Source organism: Tupaia chinensis, unplaced genomic scaffold (assembly GCF_000334495.1).
Source record: "Tupaia chinensis unplaced genomic scaffold, TupChi_1.0 Scaffold140874_1, whole genome shotgun sequence".
Taxonomy (NCBI): Eukaryota; Metazoa; Chordata; class Mammalia; order Scandentia; family Tupaiidae; genus Tupaia; species Tupaia belangeri.
Genome location: NW_006200742.1, coordinates 312,756 through 332,126, shown reverse-complemented (window position 1 = coordinate 332,126; position 19,371 = coordinate 312,756). Strand labels below are relative to the sequence as shown.

General features: G+C 34.5%; 1 protein-coding gene across 2 annotated transcripts in view; it reads right to left on the bottom strand.

The window, feature by feature from the left end:
• Positions 1–19,371, bottom strand: part of COL11A1 (collagen type XI alpha 1 chain) — a 237,181-nt gene that overhangs the window by 166,920 nt on the left and 50,890 nt on the right. For both annotated transcript variants that reach the window (XM_006162840.3, XM_006162841.3), the window contains exon 5: positions 3,643–3,771. In XM_006162840.3, the coding sequence (XP_006162902.1) occupies positions 3,643–3,771 (129 nt within the window). The remainder of the gene's footprint in view (positions 1–3,642; positions 3,772–19,371) is intronic.

Below are 19,371 nucleotides of genomic sequence, written 5' to 3'. Positions count from 1 at the left end.
AAAGAGTGTACATTTTTAATCACAGTATAAAAACGTAGGAGTGACAAAGCACATTTTGTTTGAGCAGACGAAGTTAAGATTGTGAGAAAACTAAAAGTTTTGAATAATAATTCAAACTTTTAACTGTTGACTGTTAATTCAAACATAGCAAGTATGTACTTAGGCATTTCTATTAAATATTCATTTTAATCCGGTTTATAACAATTGCTATGTGAGATTCCTATGATAAGAACTTTACAGTCATTCCAAAGGGTACATTCTTTTTTTTTCATTAAACTACAAAAGTATGGAGAGTACTTTTGAAAGAACTTTCCTATCTATTGTGAGCTAGAAAGGAGAGGGGAGGAAAAAAGAGCTACAAAGAGCATGATATAAAACTATATTCTATTTGGAATACCGTAACCAATGGGAAAATAAAATGCAAATTTTATTCAGAAATTCTAATTCATATAAACTGACCTAAGTTTGAAATGAGCACAAAATACTTGTAAAGTATTAAAAAGAGTCAAAATTAGATATGGTTGTAATTAATAAATTATCCTAATCTTTGACATTACTGCTTATTTCTCCATGTGCAAAAAAATAAGAGCATATCATACATATGAATGATAAGGAAAACAAAGTATTTTCCTCCAAAGAAAAAATTCTCTAAGAAAATTTAATTTTCAGTCAAGGATATAGGTTTTATAAAATTTGTATCAATATTTTTCTCAGTCAAAAAAATCCTGTAAATACAGTAAAATTTGGCCTTGGAGTAGTCTAGTAAAAATTAGACTATGTAAGGAGAAAGCAACTTTTTCTGGAAATGTCATAAAATCTGTTCTTACTTAATTTGTTACCAAAATGGTGGTATCACTAAAACTCTGTGTATTATGTATGAGGATTAGTATATAGTGAATATTAAATGAAAATATGATTCAAGAAATACATTTGGTAAAGTTAATGTTTTTACAATTCTGTTATAAAAGATTATCTTTGCTTTACTTTCCTTTTATATCCTTTATAAAAAAAATCACTATCTACTACACATAAGGCATTATAGACAAATTATTTCTTACAAGATCATTTGACTTGATGAGAAAATTCCAAAACTGTGAAACATTTCAATTAGTTATTCTTCTACTTATATGACATTCAGTAGTTTCAAATAGAATTAAAATTTGAGGATGTGGGAACAGCAGATGGTATAATGGCTTTGCTGCTGGACTTCCACATAGTCCACCACAGTTTAAGCACCAGACCTGGCATCTTAAAACTCATGCCACAGGTGCATTTGCACATATGCCCAAAATCCTCAGAGAAGAATAGAAGAGAAGAGATTGTGGTGTGGCCATCCTTCGGGGAGTGGGGAGTGATTTCTCTCTTTCTGTCTCTCTGTCTCTATCCAGCAAGTGCATGTACCCTATAGCATTAACCTCTTACTAAATAAAATTTTAAAAAATTAAGGGTATTACCACTAAGTTGAAATCTATCTACATTACACCTCTCTTACTCTTTGGTAATACAATATTGTGCCAAGCACATATCCAAGAGACTCTTGGATAGAATGGATTAGAATGTTAGTTAGAGAAACAACTAGACAAAATTATAAATTAGAAAAAGCAAACAAGTTCATTGATAAACAAATCTGACATATTTATTAATCAACTGAGAATAATAAATATGAAATATTTCAAATGTATTAATAAAAAATAAGCATTGTAAATTATAGCACATATGATCAATGCTCCATATTGTACTTTATGTTCTTTATTCACTGGCAATCAGACAGCATTACTATGCTGTACAGGTGGGATATCTGGAGAGCAACTATTAAAATGCACATTTGTAATATAATGAAATTTAATGACCACGGTTCAAAGTTAAATGCAGACAAATTATTAACTTGATGAAACCGTTTTTTAAAAAAATACTAGATGATTATCTTATTGTTGAATTATCAGTATAATTTAGAATTAGAAGGAGAGGTGAAATCTGATTTTTTTTTTTTTTAAAAAAAAGATGTCTTTACATTTAGTGTAGAATCTGGAAATAAATGTTATCTATTTTCGCATTAGCCAATCAGATTTTTATGCAGTTTCTATTATACCAGTGGCCTGTTTTCCTCATCAAATACATTTAGTAAAAACAAGTTTTATATATCAACAACATGTTAAATATTAGGTCATTGGGAATGTCATGAGATATTTTTCCAAGTTTTTCTATGCAAAAATGCATCATTACTTTCCCAACAACCCAATGTACATATTCGCAAATGAAACAGAATAAAGCAAATTTATTTTTAAATGAACTTAAGAAAATGGATGATAATTATTTTTATTTAAAATAACAAATCTTACAGGAGACAGCACTTCAGTCTCATAAAATAACTGAGCTTACCTGACATAAGAGCATTAAGATATAGGAAGAGAACACCTTAGGTGATAGAGTAAGAATGCATACACTTCCTTCTTCCAAAAATCAGAGCCATATTTCTTGCTTAAAAGAATTAACCTTATCTTTTTTAAAAAAGGAGCAAAAGAAATTTCATCAGTCTTGAGCATATACATTAAATGCTACAAATTTTAAAATTAAGTCACCATATAAGTCCTCAGATACAAAAGCACTAAACCTAGTAGGTATTTTCTATCATCTGGGAATTCTTACAAAATGTATTTGGTGACTCATGAGAGAATAAAAAATAAGAAGTACTTGAGAATTGTGAAACAGGCAAATTATATATTCAAGTAACTTTTCTTACACTCTCATATTTGGCTTCCTTGTGGGCTCTGTAAGACTTTACCCTGCTTTTAAAAAAACACTAATATTAATTATGGAAAAAAATCAACACAAAAGGACTTATTATCATAATTTAGGAGTAAATTGGTGTCAAAATGCATATTTCAAGTCTTTAAATTATAAAAATCCCAAACCAAATTCACATATAGACATAACAACTTAAAAGGTAAGATCTGAATTTATTCCAAACAGTAAAATGCAAACCTTGGTACTTAACAGATGATTTCAAAGAGAAGAAAAATATTATTTGAGCTACTTTTAGCTTGAGGTTTTGAAGCTTCTACCCCTTTTTAATACTTAATACTCTTAGTCTTGAGAAAAAGAAGTATAATAATATATATTTTTATTCCTAACTAAAAACTAAATGTTTTTTAATTTGCCTGCTTTTTAATTCCACTTGAGATACAGAAAAAAAATTCTCCCTAATTATTCAACACAGGCTGAACACTTTAAGATAGTTCTAATGTCTCTTTCACCTGTGTGAATTACTAAATGCCTGAACAAATAGCAAGTACATCAGAAAATATGCTACTTTTATCTTGAGGGTTAGTGAATTATTTAAATACTAAAGGCAGAAATACAGCTGTTACCCTCTTCCAAAAATAAAAATTAAAAAATGGAATATGCTCAAATACATAGTATGCAAGTGAGATGTCTCCACTTCTAATACATTTAAGTAGCAAAATACTTAAAAGGGCAAAACCACAAAATATTTTAGAGTCACGTTCTTCTAGAAATATTAAAACATTGTTAAATACATACTAGTTTAATTAAAGTGTGGTAAATAGGTATAATTCCCCAAATTCCCAGACTCTGCTCTTATCACTAAAATGAGAGTACCCACCCTGATGTCCCCCGCCTCACCTCATCGATCTGAGGTTCCTGAGCCTGCGCAGCCTTGGGTGCTGAAGAGTCACAGTCCGGACTGTAATGCTCACAGTAGTCATATGCTGCCTTGGGATCACCCGTGATCAAGAACTGCTGGATGTCCCCCTGCAGAAAGCAGATGTGGACAGAATCAGCATATTCAAATACACTTGTACCTAAAGCAAGATCTATTCAGGGGGCTGGAGGGGGCATAGCAGTAAAAAGTGAAGCTCATGAGGCAGACCTACATGGGACGGTTTGGGGTTTGAATCTGGAGACCTTTCTGAGCACTCCAGGTACACAGAGGCCGACGATCCCAGGCTGACAGAGGCTGGGGGTAAAGGGGTCTCAGGACCCTGTTGGGGTGATGTTGCTCCATCTTTTTCTTTGGTGTCTTTCTTGCTCATGGCCGAAATAAATGTGTAAACTAAAAATTTTTAAATTCAAGACATTTTATTTTTAATTATCCAAAAAGAAGCAGATTACTTATATTTTGGCGTTAGTAATAATCTTATAAGTTCAAGAGAGAAGTGCACGCCTATTTTACAAATCAGCTGTAAATATTAAGCTGTTATTTCATGTTGTTTTCCGGTTCAGGAAATCTATACTATATGTATTCATTTCGTGAAACTCAATTTTAATGCATTTGCAGTTTATTAGGCAAGATAGAGGGTAAGTAAAAGACTAATTAAAAAGTTAAATACTTTTTTAAAACTGTAATATATAAAAAAGTAATGTGATTTCAATAAAATAACTAAAAAGCATAATTAAACTGAATTGTTATTGTTAGGGAGATTTATATAAGTTTTTTTAAAGTAAAAAATATAGATACAACTATCATGGTCTGTTAGAAGAATTCAAATAAAAAAAATCCCTACCTACAAATATGTATGAGAATTGCAGATACCAAAAAAAAAAAAAATCCAAATTATAAATTAAAAGGCATGGGTTTGGTATATTAAAAAATAAAAAAGGAGTATCTGCATACATTTAAAAAATATTTTTTCTTGTTTAGAAATCTGCAATATTTTAATAAAATTTAAAAAAGATTTGAAATATGTAGTAATAATAGGACTATCCAAAGACTTTTAATTTTAGGAGCCTTTGGAAACCATGTAGACAAGAAAAAAATCCAAATATTCTACTCTTGAAGCAATCTATGTCCATTTGGATCTATTTCAACATGAGACTAGTTTGATATAAATCTCTGGGAGTCCATACTAATTCAGAACTATACTGAGGCCCAGAGAAATATCTGGACTGGTAGCCATTTAACTAGGAGAATCAATTCCCTATAAATTTGAACACATAAGTCTGATTCATAGACTACCTGATTCTACTTTAATAATTACAAAGTAATTCTATCTTTCTCTGTACTTTATCAGCTGCAATTATTTAGGATCTGATGAAAATATAAAAATTAAATTACAAAGTCTCTAAAATTAACAACCAGGAATAAATTCATATTATAGTATATTTATACCACAACATTCATTTTTGAATCAACAGATATTTATTGATAATATATTATACCGAAAATATTCAACATATTAATGTAGATACAGGAATATAAATTTAATGTGATCTCTAATCTTGGGGGAATGCAATCTAGTGGTTAAGAACATATAAAACAAATTGGAATAAAGATAATTTTTTTCGCTATAGGGCATGTGTGCTTACCAGAAAGACAGAGAGAGAAAGAGAGATAGAAAGTGAGAAATCACTCCCCAGGGGGATGGCCATGCTGCAATCCCTTCTCCTCCATTCTCCTCTTGGGATCTTGGGCACGCACGCACACGGGCCTGGCATGAGTTTAAGCCACCGGGTCCGGGACTTGAACCACGGTCGACTACATGGGACATAGCCCTTACGCTAACTACTGGTCCCGGAATAAAGGTCATTTAAAAAAGATATAAGCAGGGCCAGCCCATATTGTAGTGGTTAAAGTGGCTGGATCCCACCTGGCCAACAGTGCAGTTCAAATCCCAGACCCATGATTTGAAAAACACAAGGGGCACATATGCATGTCTGCCCAAAATCCTGAGAAGAGAATGGAGGAGGAGAGATTGCAATGCGGCTTTCTGTCTCGGGGGCACTTTCTTTTCCCTCTGTCACTCTCTCTCTCTTTCTTTCTCCTGTGGGTACTGTGGCAATTTTTTTTTTTTAAAGAAAACATATAAGCAAAATGGTGTGAGAATTACCAAAAAAAAAAAAAAAGTATAAATATTTCATTCTGAGAGACAACCATTTATTAAATATTGTGATTATTACTTGTGGCATAATACTCATTTCCATTTATGTTGTTCTTTCTTCTGTTTAAAAAGTTTTATATTTCCACCCTTAGAACTAGCATTTACTCTTACAAATAAAAACGCTGTCATGGCAACTCTGCAGCCTAGGGATTAAGAGAGTAGGTCCCACATGACTGACTGTAGGTACAAATCATGGCCCCGGCAGCTTGAAAAGCACACTAGGAGTGTGCGCATGCATGTTCAAAATCACAACAGATGAATAAATGGAGAAGAAGGGATTGTGGACTGACCACATTCCCCATCAGAGGGATTTTCTCCTCTCCATCTCTCTCTTCGTCTTTCTCAGGCAAGCACATATACCACCTGGCAATTAAAAATAGAATTAAACTGATCTAAAACAGTCTGTATTTCTATTTATACATTCCTACTTTTCTCCCTTAAAAAAGGAAAAAAAAAGCACAGCTTCATAAGATTTAACTCACACATAAAATTAATTATTTTTAAGAGAGATTTTTGCTATAGGGCATGTACACTTGTCAGAAAGACAGAGAGAGACAGAAAAGTTGAGAAATCACCCTCCAGGGGGAATGGTCACACCACAATCCCTTCTCCTTCGTTTTTCTCACGGGATTTTGGGCATGCAGGCACACAAGCCTGGTGTGTTTTAAATTACTGGGTCCAGGATTCAAACTGCAACCAACTACTGGGAGTCCAACCACATAACCATTGCGCCATTTGCTAGTCCTGTTTATAAATTTATAAAGTGTACAATTCAGTGAGTTTTAGTACATTTCATACTCACAGAATTGTATAAACATCATCACTATTTAATTAAAAAAAAATAAACCCTAAAACCTAAAACTAGTCATTCCCAATCCCTCCATTATCTGAGCCTCTGAGCAACGGTTGGTATTTCATGTAATGGAATGATACCACACATAGCCCTTTGTGACTGGCATTATCCATTTATCACATCTTCAGGGTTAAATCATGTTGTATTGTACCACTAACATTACTTCACTCCTCTTGTCAAATAATATTCTATCACATGGTCATGCCACATTTTGTCTAATATTGGCTATAAGGGATTTAAGTTATTTTCATTTTCTTATTAATTTGTTATTTGTTTGTATGTGTTATGCCTTTTGATCACATTATTACTTCATTACTGTCTTCTTTTATGTTAAAAAAATTTGCTAGTGTAAAAAAAAATTTTTTTGAAGAGATTTTTGCTATAGGATGCATGAGCTTACCAGAGAGACACAGAAAGAGAAAGTCAGAAATCATCCCCTGGGAGGATGGCTACACTGCAATCTCTTCTCATTCGTATTTCTCTCAGAATTTAGGGCATGCATCCACATGTGTCCAATGTGAGTTCCAAGCTTCTGGGTCTAGGACTTGAACAGCTGCTGACCACGTGGGAGTCCAGCACCTTAATCACTATGTGACCTGCTGGCCCCACTAGTATAAAATCTTAATTCACTTTTTTTGTTTTACCATCTTTCAGAAGAATTTTGTTTAGTGATTACCATGGGAAGTAAAATTATCTTAATCTTTAACAATCTTTTTCAATTTAATATCAACTTCATTTCAATCACATACAAAAATGCTACATAGCTGTATCTCTCCTTTTTTGCGCTATTATTGTTATAAAATTATACCTTTATTCATTATAAGTTCATCAAAACAGCTTTATAATTATTGTTTTATATAATTGTGTTTTAAATCAACTAAGAAAAAAGTGCTATTTAAAAAATACTGTCTTTTATATTTATATTTGTAGATACTTGTACTCATGTTCTTTCTTTTTGAAGAGCTGAGTTATTATACAGTAATCTCTTACTTTAATCTAAAGAACTCATATTTCTTGAGAGATAGCTTTATTTAGTTTTCATTATTTATTTATGTATTGAGAGAGATTTTTGCCATAGGGTGTATGCACTTGCCAGAGAGACAGAAAGCAAGAAATCACCCTGCATGGGGGTTGGCTATGCCACAGTCCCTTCTCGCCCACTCTCCTCCCAGGATCTTGAGCATGCATACACACATTATGGGTATGAGTTTTAAGCCACCAGGTGTGGGAGTCAAACCACAGTCGACTAAATGGGAGTCTAGCAATGTCATCACTGCGCCATTTCCTGGTCCCGAAAGGTAGCTTTATTAATGATAAATTCTGTTTTTGTTTATCTGAGAACATCTTAATTTTATCTTTATTTTTGAAAGATAGTTTTATGGATTATAATAATTTTTATTAAGATTTTTTATTCTCCAGAATTTGTGTATGTAATTCTACAGTGGTCTGTCCTCAATGGTAATTGATGAGAAGCCAGCTATTTTTCTTAAGGAAAATCCCTTGTTCTCAGTCACTACACGCACAATCCCTTGTTCTCAGTCACGTACATACACCTGGCATGTTTCTCAAGCCATCAGGGCTGGAACTCAGATCACAAGGTTGGCCATATCGGATCAGCCGCCTTAACCAACAGACCATAGGCTGGCTCTAGGTATAGATTTTTACAAGTTTATCCTCCTTGGAGTTAGTTGAGATTCTTAGATGTGTAAAGTAACATGTCTCATTAACCATGGCAAGTTAAGATTAGCATTTTATCGACTTTGGGAAGTTTCCAATTTTGTTTGTTTGATTGATTGTTTTAATATGCTTTCTGCCTCTTTCCTCTACCCTTTTGACACATCTATTAATATTAGGTCTATATTAGTATGTTTGATGGCATCGCACAGGTCTCTGAGAATATGTCAACTTTTTCAACATCTTTTCTTTCTTTTTTTCCATACTATATAATCTCAATTGATCTACCTTCAAGTTCTTTCATTCTTTCTTCAGGTAAAATCTTCTGTTGACTTTCTCTACTCAATTTTTTTTTTTTTTGAGAGGTTTTTGCCATAGGGCGTGTGTGCTTGCCAGACAGAGAGAGACAAGGGGACAGAAAGTGAGAAATCACCCCCCAGGGGAGATGGCCACACCGCAATCCCTTCTCCTCCATTCTCCTCTCAGGATCTTGGGCACGCACGCACACGCACCCAGTCTGGGTTTTAAGCCACTGGGTCCAGGACACGAACCGCGGTCAATTACGTGGGAGTCCAGCGACAGCCATTACGCTAACTGCCGGTCCCTCTGCTCAATTTTTCATTTCACTATTATATTTTCAGTTCTAGAACTTCTATTCATTTTTTTAAACATCAAATCCTTATGCCTATCTGTCTGGCAAAACATCATTCTATTCTCTAGTTATTTAGACATATTTAGTTTATTAAACATATACTTATCTTTGTTGAGTGAGTCCAATGTCTGTGCTTTTCCTAGGACAGTTCCAATCTTTTTTTTTTTTTCTTTTTGGTATAGTGCATTATTTCCTGTTTCTTTTATTGTTTGTTTGTGTTTGCCTGTCTCATAATGTTAGAATTTTTTGTTGAAAGTTGAACATTTTAAATGATAATTCTAGATATCAAATTCTATGTTTTCATGCTCTCAGAACTATTCTTGTTTCTGTTTGTCATAGTTGTTGCTGTTGCTTGTTTAGCATCTCTCTGAAGTCTGTAAGTTGGTGTTTGTTTCCTGTGGCCACTGAGGCTCTACTTTGTTAGGTTAATGATCAGCTAAAGCTAGGACAGAGAGTTCCTCAAATACCTTGAATCAGTAAGTAGCCCAAGATACTTTGTTGTGGATTAAAGCACATTTTCAACACTCCAGGTGTTTACAGCTCTGCCTTAGCTCTCACTTCTTTATATACAGAGCCTCAAGATCAGCCATATGTCACATTTTAGGGACTTTTAAGGCCCTTCCTAAATACACAAACAGATCTTCCAGATTGCCAGAAGAATGTTGGAGCTTTTCAAAGCCGTTTATGAACCTCTCATTTCCAACCTTTTTCTACTTTCTATTTTTCTCTGCTCTTTTCTTACTCCATATCCTGACATTTAAATCATTTAAATTACCATTGCCAAATACCTGCTAAAGATCTTTGCTCAAAGTATCTCATTATCACAAAAAAATAGCAAAATTAAAAACTCAAAAACACACGTCCACTAATAAAAATTTCTCTGCCATAAAATATTACTTTTGTCATCCTCATGGTAAATTCCATTGAATTCAGGAATTTCTCCACTCATTTCTCAAATTTGGTTTCATTTATTCAAGTGTTTGATTTATTTCATTCCATTTTTAATTATTTTATTTAGTCATTTAAAAAGTGCTTTAAAAATACATGTAACATGTGCCATGGTTAGTCAAGCAAAAAATATATAAATGGAATATGCGGCCAAAAAATTACAGCACTATTTTCCTCAGAACATATTTTGCAATGCTTTATGTAAATCCTATAGCGTTTTATAAGGTAATCCATAGATACACAGAAGCATTGTGATGGGTTAAATGAACTGTAAAGGTAGAGATTCAATAGTGCCAGAAAAATTTCCACAGTTCAAAATGTGTAAAATTACTATGTTCAGGTAATACCTAAATAAGGAAACACTTATTTTAGTTTCTAGTGAAACATAAAATATAACAAAAGCAGAAATTATCCAACCAATATACCATATGGTTTATAATGGTCACACTATGATGAGTATTTCCAGTCGAAAATATTCATTTTCATGTCATGAGGCAATATAGACAATTCATCAATTAAATCAGATTATTTCTGATAATTTTTTTCAATTTTTTTTGTAAATATATACAAGAGTCTCTGGTATTGCCTAATACCTACTGATTTTAAGCTGCTCACAGCAATTAAATACAAATTCCTAAAATATATTGATGGTATTTCTCAAATGATAAATGATCAGTTTAGAACAGGAAGTAGCCATGCCTGAATTATTATAAATGAATTAACACAAATAACAAAGAGAAATTTTAAAATGTAACCAACTCTTCATTCTGCTGTTAAAAACACATTGAGGCATTAGTATTATTAAGTGCATTTAATAATGATATCACTGAGGGTATCAATTAAAATTTCTTTTTTTTCTAAATTTGTTTATGTCTCCTATGAATGAAAGAAACAAAGAAAGAGAGACAGAAACATTACCCCCAACAGTTTTCCCACTGCTATTCACCCTCAGGCATGGTATGATAAAACAGTATTAAAGTAAACTATTTTTAAAATACAGTATATCTTAATTGTATTTTAAAAATAGTACTTTTTTAAGATGAATACTGGTTACTTACTACTTAATACTCTATTTAAGGGTATTTGACTTCATTAAATGGAATCTTGCCAACTTTTCCACTATAAATTTTTATTTCAGGTGTTAAATAGGCAACCATAAAATATACTACTACAAAGAAACTGGAAAATTCAATAAAAACCTACAGTACTATTTTCAGCAAAAGGCATTTTACAGTGTTTTATATTAATCATATGACATGTTGTGAGACAGTCGGTAGATAAACAAAAGCATTGTGATGAGTTGGATGAGCCAGAAATATTTAGATTCAATAGTGTCATAAAAATTTCCACAGCTGGAAAGGAGTAAAGTTTCCAAGTAGAATTGGCATCTAGCACATAAGTCACGAAGAAAGAATCCTCCTCTGCTAGTGATCTACAAAGTCAAGGTTGATGCAATTACCTTTTGGTCTACAGCTGCATCAACTAGTTCTATACTCCAGAACGTTCCTATAGACAGTATGATTCTACAGGAAGAAAGCGAAGCATGTAAGAAAAAAAGAAAAAGAAAAAAGTCGATGTGACGTATGGTACAGATATTAGGAAAAATTACCTGGAGTCTGACTGGATGCTAATGATGATGAGAAATGAGAAAGGCAAAGAAAGAAGGAGGAAAAGTGTTAGCCAGGAGTGTCAGGTGATTCCACAGGTTCATTATTAAGCAAAGGTGGGATGGCAAAGCCATTTACTCAGATAGCAAACACAATAAAAGGAAAAGATTTGGGGGTCATTCTCCTATGTCTATGAAGTAGAATGATAATTAGTGGTTACTTCTAAAATAAATTCAATTTTTCATTTAAGACATGGCCTTCATTTACTTTTATTCTTTTTCAGTAGTTTTGCTACTGGGCATGTGCGCTGGAGAGAGACAGAGAAAGATAGATCTAGAGAGAAAATGGAAAATCACCCCCCAGGGGAAATACCATGTTGTAATCCCTTCTCCTCCATTTAATTGGAATTTGGGGCCCCCACACACATGCACCTTGAGTGTTTTGGTTTTTTTTGGAGAGGTTTTTTGCTATAGGGCGCATGCACTCGCCAGAGAGACAGAGAGAGACAGAGAGAGAGAAAGTGAGAAATCACCCCACAGGGGAGATGGCCATGCCACAATCCCTTCTTCTCCATTCTCCTCTTGGGATCTTGGGCACGCACGCACATGTGCCCGGCGTGAGTTTAAGCCACCAGGGCCGGGACTTGAACCGCAGTCGACTACGTTGGAGTCCAGCGACACAGCCATTATGCTAACTGCTGGTCCCACACCCTGAGTGTTTTTCAAGCCTCCAGGTCTAGGACTCAAACTAAGCTGTCAGTCATATGCGGTCCAGCCATGTGAAACTCCGTACCACCTGCTGGCCGTCCTTCACTTATTTTTGACTTACGTCCCTCCTCTACATGCAGAGTGTCAGTGCATATCACTGAAGCCAAGCCTAATTACATGAATCAAGCAAAATCAGCAGACAGGACCAGCAGATGGCATAATGGTTACATCGCTGGACTAGTTGATAGTGGTTGGATTCCTGGACCCGTGGCTTAAAGCTCATGCGAGGCACATGTACATGTGTGCCCAGAATTCTGAGAAGAGAATGAAAAAGGGATTGCAGAATAGCTATTCCCTCTGAGGGGTGATTTCTCACTTTCTGTCTTTCTGAGTCTCCAGCAAGCATATGTGCCATATAGCAAAAATCTCTTAAAAAAAGAAAAAGAAATGAAAAGAAAAATTGACAAAAAAATTTTCTCTAATTTGATCTTCTGTCCTTCCTTCTGTAGGAACTTTACACCCATTTAATCAAGGGCAAGATGAATTTTCCTAAACAGAGTGCTATGAACAACTTGTATTCCCAAAATTTAATGTCGAAATTCTAATCTAGTTTCTCAGAATGTAACTGTAATTGGTGAGAAGAACTTAAAAAATGTTGTTAAAGTTAAGTCTTTAGGGCAAGCTTTAATAGAATCTGACTGGTCTCCTAAAAGAAGAAATTAGGACAGAGATACACACAGAGGGAAGACCGTGTGAAGACACAGGGAGAAAACAGTCATTTAGAAGCCAAGATGAAAGATTTCAGAAGAAAGCAACTCCGCAATAGATTTTTTTAAAAGAATTATTTTATTTAACTTTTATTTATTTTTTTTTTCTTTTTAGATTTGACCAGAGCAGTGAAAGGAGGGAGAGAGAGAAAAAAAATGAGAAAGCAAAGAGCCAGGGCCAGGACTCAAACTGCAGTCGGACATGTGGGAATCCAGTGCCCTTAACAACTACACCAGGTGCCAGTCCCCAAAACTTTTCTACTTCTAGCCTCCAGAACTGTGAGGAAACAAATCACTGCTAGTTTTTTATCTTATTAATTTTTTAAGTTTTTTTTCCGAAATAGGATGGGTACGCTCACCTGAAAGAAACAGAGGGCGACAGTGAGAGGGAAAGTCACAAATCAACAAGAAGAGGTGGAGTGGCCAAACAACAATCTCTTCTCCTCCATTTTCCTGCCACTTAGGATATGCCTACATACGTGCCTGGCATGATTTACAAGCAGCCAATTTCAGAACGCGAACCAAGTCAGCCATGTGGGAGTCTGGCGCCTTAACCATTAGGCTACCTGCTGATGCCAGAAATTTCTGTCATGTACGCTAACCAGTCTGTGGTAATTTATTATGGAAACCTTAGCAAATTGATATAGATTAAGTTAATAGTCTGTGTTTGTTTATACCTCTCAAGTGTCGTCTTTATGACAAAATAAAAGTCACAAAAAAAAAAGAACAAAACTGTTTTTGTTATTAAAACAGGAATAATAACTATGTCCAGGGTCTAAAATTAAGTAGATGCTGTAGAAATATTAAATGATTTAATTTGATAATGGGCTAGAACTCAGTGTAACCAGAGTTTATACCCCCTGACAAGATTATCTTAAGTATCTCTCAGTCCACTGGAGAAAATAGAAAGTAAAAATGATAAGAAAGTATTTTATTCTAAGTACAAATACAGAATTTGAAGAAGATAGTTTCTAAGTAAACTTACCACAGGTTTAAAAACTTTCATCAAATTAAATATACTAGAGTTGATATCAAATTTAAAAATCCATTTATATGACTATTTTAAAATACATTCTCATTGTGCAAGAAAAAGTTAAAGCACTTCTTGATTTTATCATTAATTTCACATAAATTAAGTTATATTCTAACTTTATTTCATGCTAATAATGGAAAAGAAAGAGTGGAACATATTTCCCATATTTTAATTATCTATAAAAAGAGATAGATAATATACATATAGATAGATAATATTATAAATATATATAGGGAACCAGCAGTTAGCATAATGGCTATGTCGCTGGACTCCCACTTAGTCGACCGCGGTTCAAGTCCTGGACCCAGTGCCTTAAAACTCACGCCGGGAGCATGTGTGTGCGTGCCCAAGATCCTGAGAGGAGAATGGAGAAGGGATTGCGGCGTGACCATGCCCCCTGGGGGGGGTGATTTCACGCTTTCTGTCTCTATGTCTCTGTCTGTCTGGAGAGTGCATGTGCCCTATAGTGAAAACCTTTCCAAAAAAAAAATATATATATATAAAGAGGTAATATCTATCTACACACACATACACACACACACACACACACACACACACACACACACATACGCACAGAGAGAGAGAGAGGGAGTCATTGGAAAAGTCATGACATATTTTTCTATGCAAAAATGAATCATGACTTTCCCGATGACCCAGGAGTTTAACATCAGAATGATATTTTTTTGCATTCTGCATTTATTTTATCAGTTCATATTATCAAGAGTATAACAACATGCTCAGTTTTTCTTTCCTTTTGTGTTGTTTTCAAATTGTGCACATGAACTCACCAGAGAGACAGAGGAAGAGAGAGAGAGGAAGAGGGAGAAGGAGAAAGCATCCCCTAACGGGGCAGGGTCACAGTGCAACCTCCTCTCCATCTCTCTACTCTCTCAGGATTCTGGGCACATACACGCTTGTTCCCAGTGTTTTTCAAGTCCCAGGACTGGGATTCAAACCATAGCTGGTCGTGTTCGTTTGGGCTTCCTTAACCTCTAGGCTAAAGAGTCAGTCCTGCTTAGTTTCTCTTGACTTAAGAAAATCAAGTAAAAGTTTAAACTAAGGGCTAGATGGTGAGACAGTGGTAAAATACAATAGTCTGCAAAACTGATCCATGTGGGAAAGTGCCAAGTTCCTGTTCAAAGACTTCCAAAGTACCTCGGGAATGTGTGTGCCCATAACCCAGGGGTGGCTGATGCAGGGACATGGAGCACAGCAGTAAGACCTGTTGGAGGTGCTGCCTCTTTATCTCTCTTTTCCCTCGTGGAAAAAAAATAAATAAACTTTAAAAATTAAAAAAAATCTTAAATTTAAATTACAAATCTGAAAAAAATACTAGAAGATGAGTCTTAAATTACAAAAGAATCTTTCATTGCAGTTTAAGTAATTAAAATATGTCACAATAACTTGATTTCCTCCCGAAATAATTTCATCTGACACTTATTACAAACATCTATTGTTCAAAACAATATCATTGAAAATAACATTGAAACAGTAAGAAGGGACTTTTAAAACAAAATGGAGGTCTAATTTTCATTTTTGTTTTGGAGAGATTTTTGCTATCAGGCATGTGTGCTTGTAGGAGAGACAGAGAAAGACAGAGAGTAAGAAATCACCCCCCAGGGGAGGATGGCCTCAGCACAATTCCTTCTCCTCCATTCTCCTCTTGGGATTTTGGGCATGCACACACACATGCTGGCATGTTTTAAGTTGCCAGGTCCAGGACTCAAACCATGGTCAATGACATGGGAGTCCAGCGATGTAACCATTATGCCATCTGTTGGTCCCAAAATATGGATGTCATTTTTGATATATTTTAAAAAATCAACTTGAGAAAAGTAATATTTATTGAAAGGAAACATTAGGAATAACGAATTTTTTAACTTGTATTATAACTCAGACTCAAAGGACAAGTTTACATAAGTAATATCAGCATAAAGGTCAAATACTGCCTTTGCATTAGGTATGACTTTACTAGCTGTCACCCAAGGTTAATAGTAGAATTTGACACTTTTCAGTTCATAACCTTTGACTTGGCAATAAATTTTAGACTTGTTCCTAAAGTAATTACTGTCTTTGGAATATGAAAAATCGATTGACTTCTTTTTTTTTTTACCATTCTGTAAAGAGCTTAGTGGTTGAACAGCCACATTTATTCCTCCAACCCAAGCAAGTGTACAGGGGATTAACTGCAAAGGATCAATTTTTTAGGATTCCTGGACCCGTGGCTTAAAACTCATGCAAGGCATGTGTACGTGTGTGCCCAAAATTCTGAGAGGAGAATGAAAAAGGGATTGCAGCATAGCTATTCCCCCTGAGGGGTGATTTCTCGCTTTCTGTCTTTCTGAGTCTCCAGCAAGCATATGTGCTTATAGCAAAAATCTCTCAAGAAAAAATAAAAAGAAATGAAAAGAAAAATTGACAAAAAGATTTTCTCTAATTTGATCTCCTGTACTTCCTTCTGTAGGAACTTTACACCTATTTAATCAAGGGCAAGATGAATTTTCCTTAACAGAGTGCTATGAACAACTTGTATTCCCAATTTTTTACATATCAATTTTTAGCATTTTTCATACTGCCTATTCCTTCATCTCTTAGAAAACAAGCATCTGGCAGGGAATGAAAAGAAGTAAATAGTACTAGCCCTTCTATACATTTATTATTCGAATTCTATGTGAAATGATACTGTACCAAAACTAGCATGTCTATTAAAAATATTTTATTTTTATTGTACTTCTTTGCTAAACAACAATGAATGAACACATTTCCTTTAGTGAACTGAAGTTTCATTAAATTAAAATTGGCCATTTTATTAAATATTGGGTCATCAGAAAAGTCATGACTTATTTTTCTATGTTTCCCTATACGAAAATGTATCATGACTTTTCCAATGATCCGATATATTTCTAAGAGAATTTTAAAATACTCTTTTTAATTTTGAAAACAATGTTTTCTGAGGTTAAAATGTGAAGAACTGCTTTGGTCTAAAAAATTCTGTACATTGAACATGTAACACCTATTGACCAGGAAAAGGCAGGAAGCATGACCAAAGTTGATAGCTAGAATTCTCTACTGAAGTAGGAGAACTTGGCAAAACCTGTATTTTTTTTTAAGATAAAAGCAAACCTTTTACACAACATTTAGTTTTTTGTTTTTCTTTTCAAAATTTTGTCAAAGGTGCATATGCTTGCCAGAGAGAGACAGAGAGGAAAAGGGATAAAGCATCTCCCAGAGGAACACAATAATGCTACAATCCCTTCTCCTCCATTTCTTCATTCCATAAAGATCCTGGGCACTCATGCACGCGTGCCACCAGAGCTGAGATTCAAACCACAGAGTCAGCCAAGTGGGATCCAACTCACTTAACCACCAGGCTATGGTGCTGAGCCATTACAATGTTTCTAATTCCATGAGGCATGAGGCATGAGGTATTTTACTATTTGAGAACAAGCTACATTTTCTTCTTCGAACATATATATATAAATATATATATATATTCACACACACATCACATATAACAAATACATATATATGCACAATAATTATATACACATCATATATATAACAAATATATAATAAGCACAATAATAGCTATATATAATTAACTAATATAAATAATTAGCTAATATATACATATATTAGCACAAGTAATCATTTTTATTAATAGGCACAGATACATTATAAATAATTAACTTTCTCCTATAACTTAATTCTGACTCGCACAAAGAAATGCATAACCAGATTACTTTCAGAATCTCTGTCCCTCACTGTTTACTAATCATTGATACACTCGTTCAACAAAAGTTTGTTAAGGCAAAGAATGATACTGATTCTGGACAGTAGGAAAAGAAATAAAGAGGTAAATAAAACACAGACCCTCTTCTCAAATAGCTTATACCTACTGAGATTAATTAAATACAAATATGAGGAGACTGTGAAAGCTCTTGGAAAAATGGAACTAAAGTACAAGTTTTTTTGGGTTTTGGTACAAAAACTTTTTAAAAATTCATGCATAATTTTTCATAATATGTATTTTTCCATAAACATTTTGATCCTCTCACTCATACATAATATTTTTGAAACATATTTCTTTACCACTTCCTATATTCTAATTATGAAAAAGAATGATAATTAGTCCCAGTCGTATGGCCTAGTAGTTAATGGAGCTAGATTCTACGTGGCAGATTAAGTAGTTTTAAATCCCCGCCCCAGCAGCTTCAGAAATATGACAGGCAGATGTGCATGCATGCCAAAATGTTGACAGGATAGGGAAGAGGAGCAGAGGAAATTGTGGTGCGTCCATACCCCTCCAGGGGGTACTTTCTCCCTCTCTCTCTTTCTCTCTCTCTGGCAAAAAGCAAGAAAGGAAAGAAAAGAGAGGAAGGAAGGAAATAACATTTGAAGTGGATGAGAAAACAACTTTCATTTAAAAAATAATCAGAGGAATTATCTAGTAGTTCCTGGTATAAATGAGATAATTTCTGAGAAAGTGTCTCATTTTTCTTTGCATTTGGGATATTTGGTATTTTCTATGGCTTTCCAAATTCTAGTATTAATACTTCTCTCTCTTAATCTATGTCCAAATAATTGGACTGCTGTATGTCCAAATAGCTTTCCTGGTTCGTCACGGTGGCCCACCACCCTCCCCACTTTTGGAAAACACTTCTGCAGTTTCCAGCTCTCACTGAGCTCTCTGCCACTGGTTCCACTCTGTGAGCCTTGGGCCTGGGAAGATAATGCTAATCACTAGATTCCTCAGCTACACACCCCCACCCCTGCCACACTCCTGAAGCCATTTGCTTCCTGCAGGAACCCAGACTGAACTCATAAAGTAGTTAAAAAACAAACAAAAAAGACATATATACAGGTCCTAAAAATGGTGATTAATATTGTCTTCAAGGGGACTTCAAAGAGTCCATGGAAAATGGATTTAAAGTACAAGTTTATTTTGGTGAAAAAACATTTCTGAAATCCATACATAGTTTTTCCATAATATGTATCTTCAGCTTATTTAAAAGTTTTAATTCCGCTTTTCAGTGAATTTTGGAAGTATCCAAAAAATCAAGATGTGTGCCACTTGCTAGGAACTTACAGTATCTCTACTAGAAGACAAAAGGCATGGCTAGTAAATAGGCTTCTTCTGGGCTTCTCTCCTTAACCAGCCAATCTATTTTGTTCAATTAAATTCACCAGATGATAAACTTCACTGAGGACAGAGTCCTGCCAGCTGTATTCA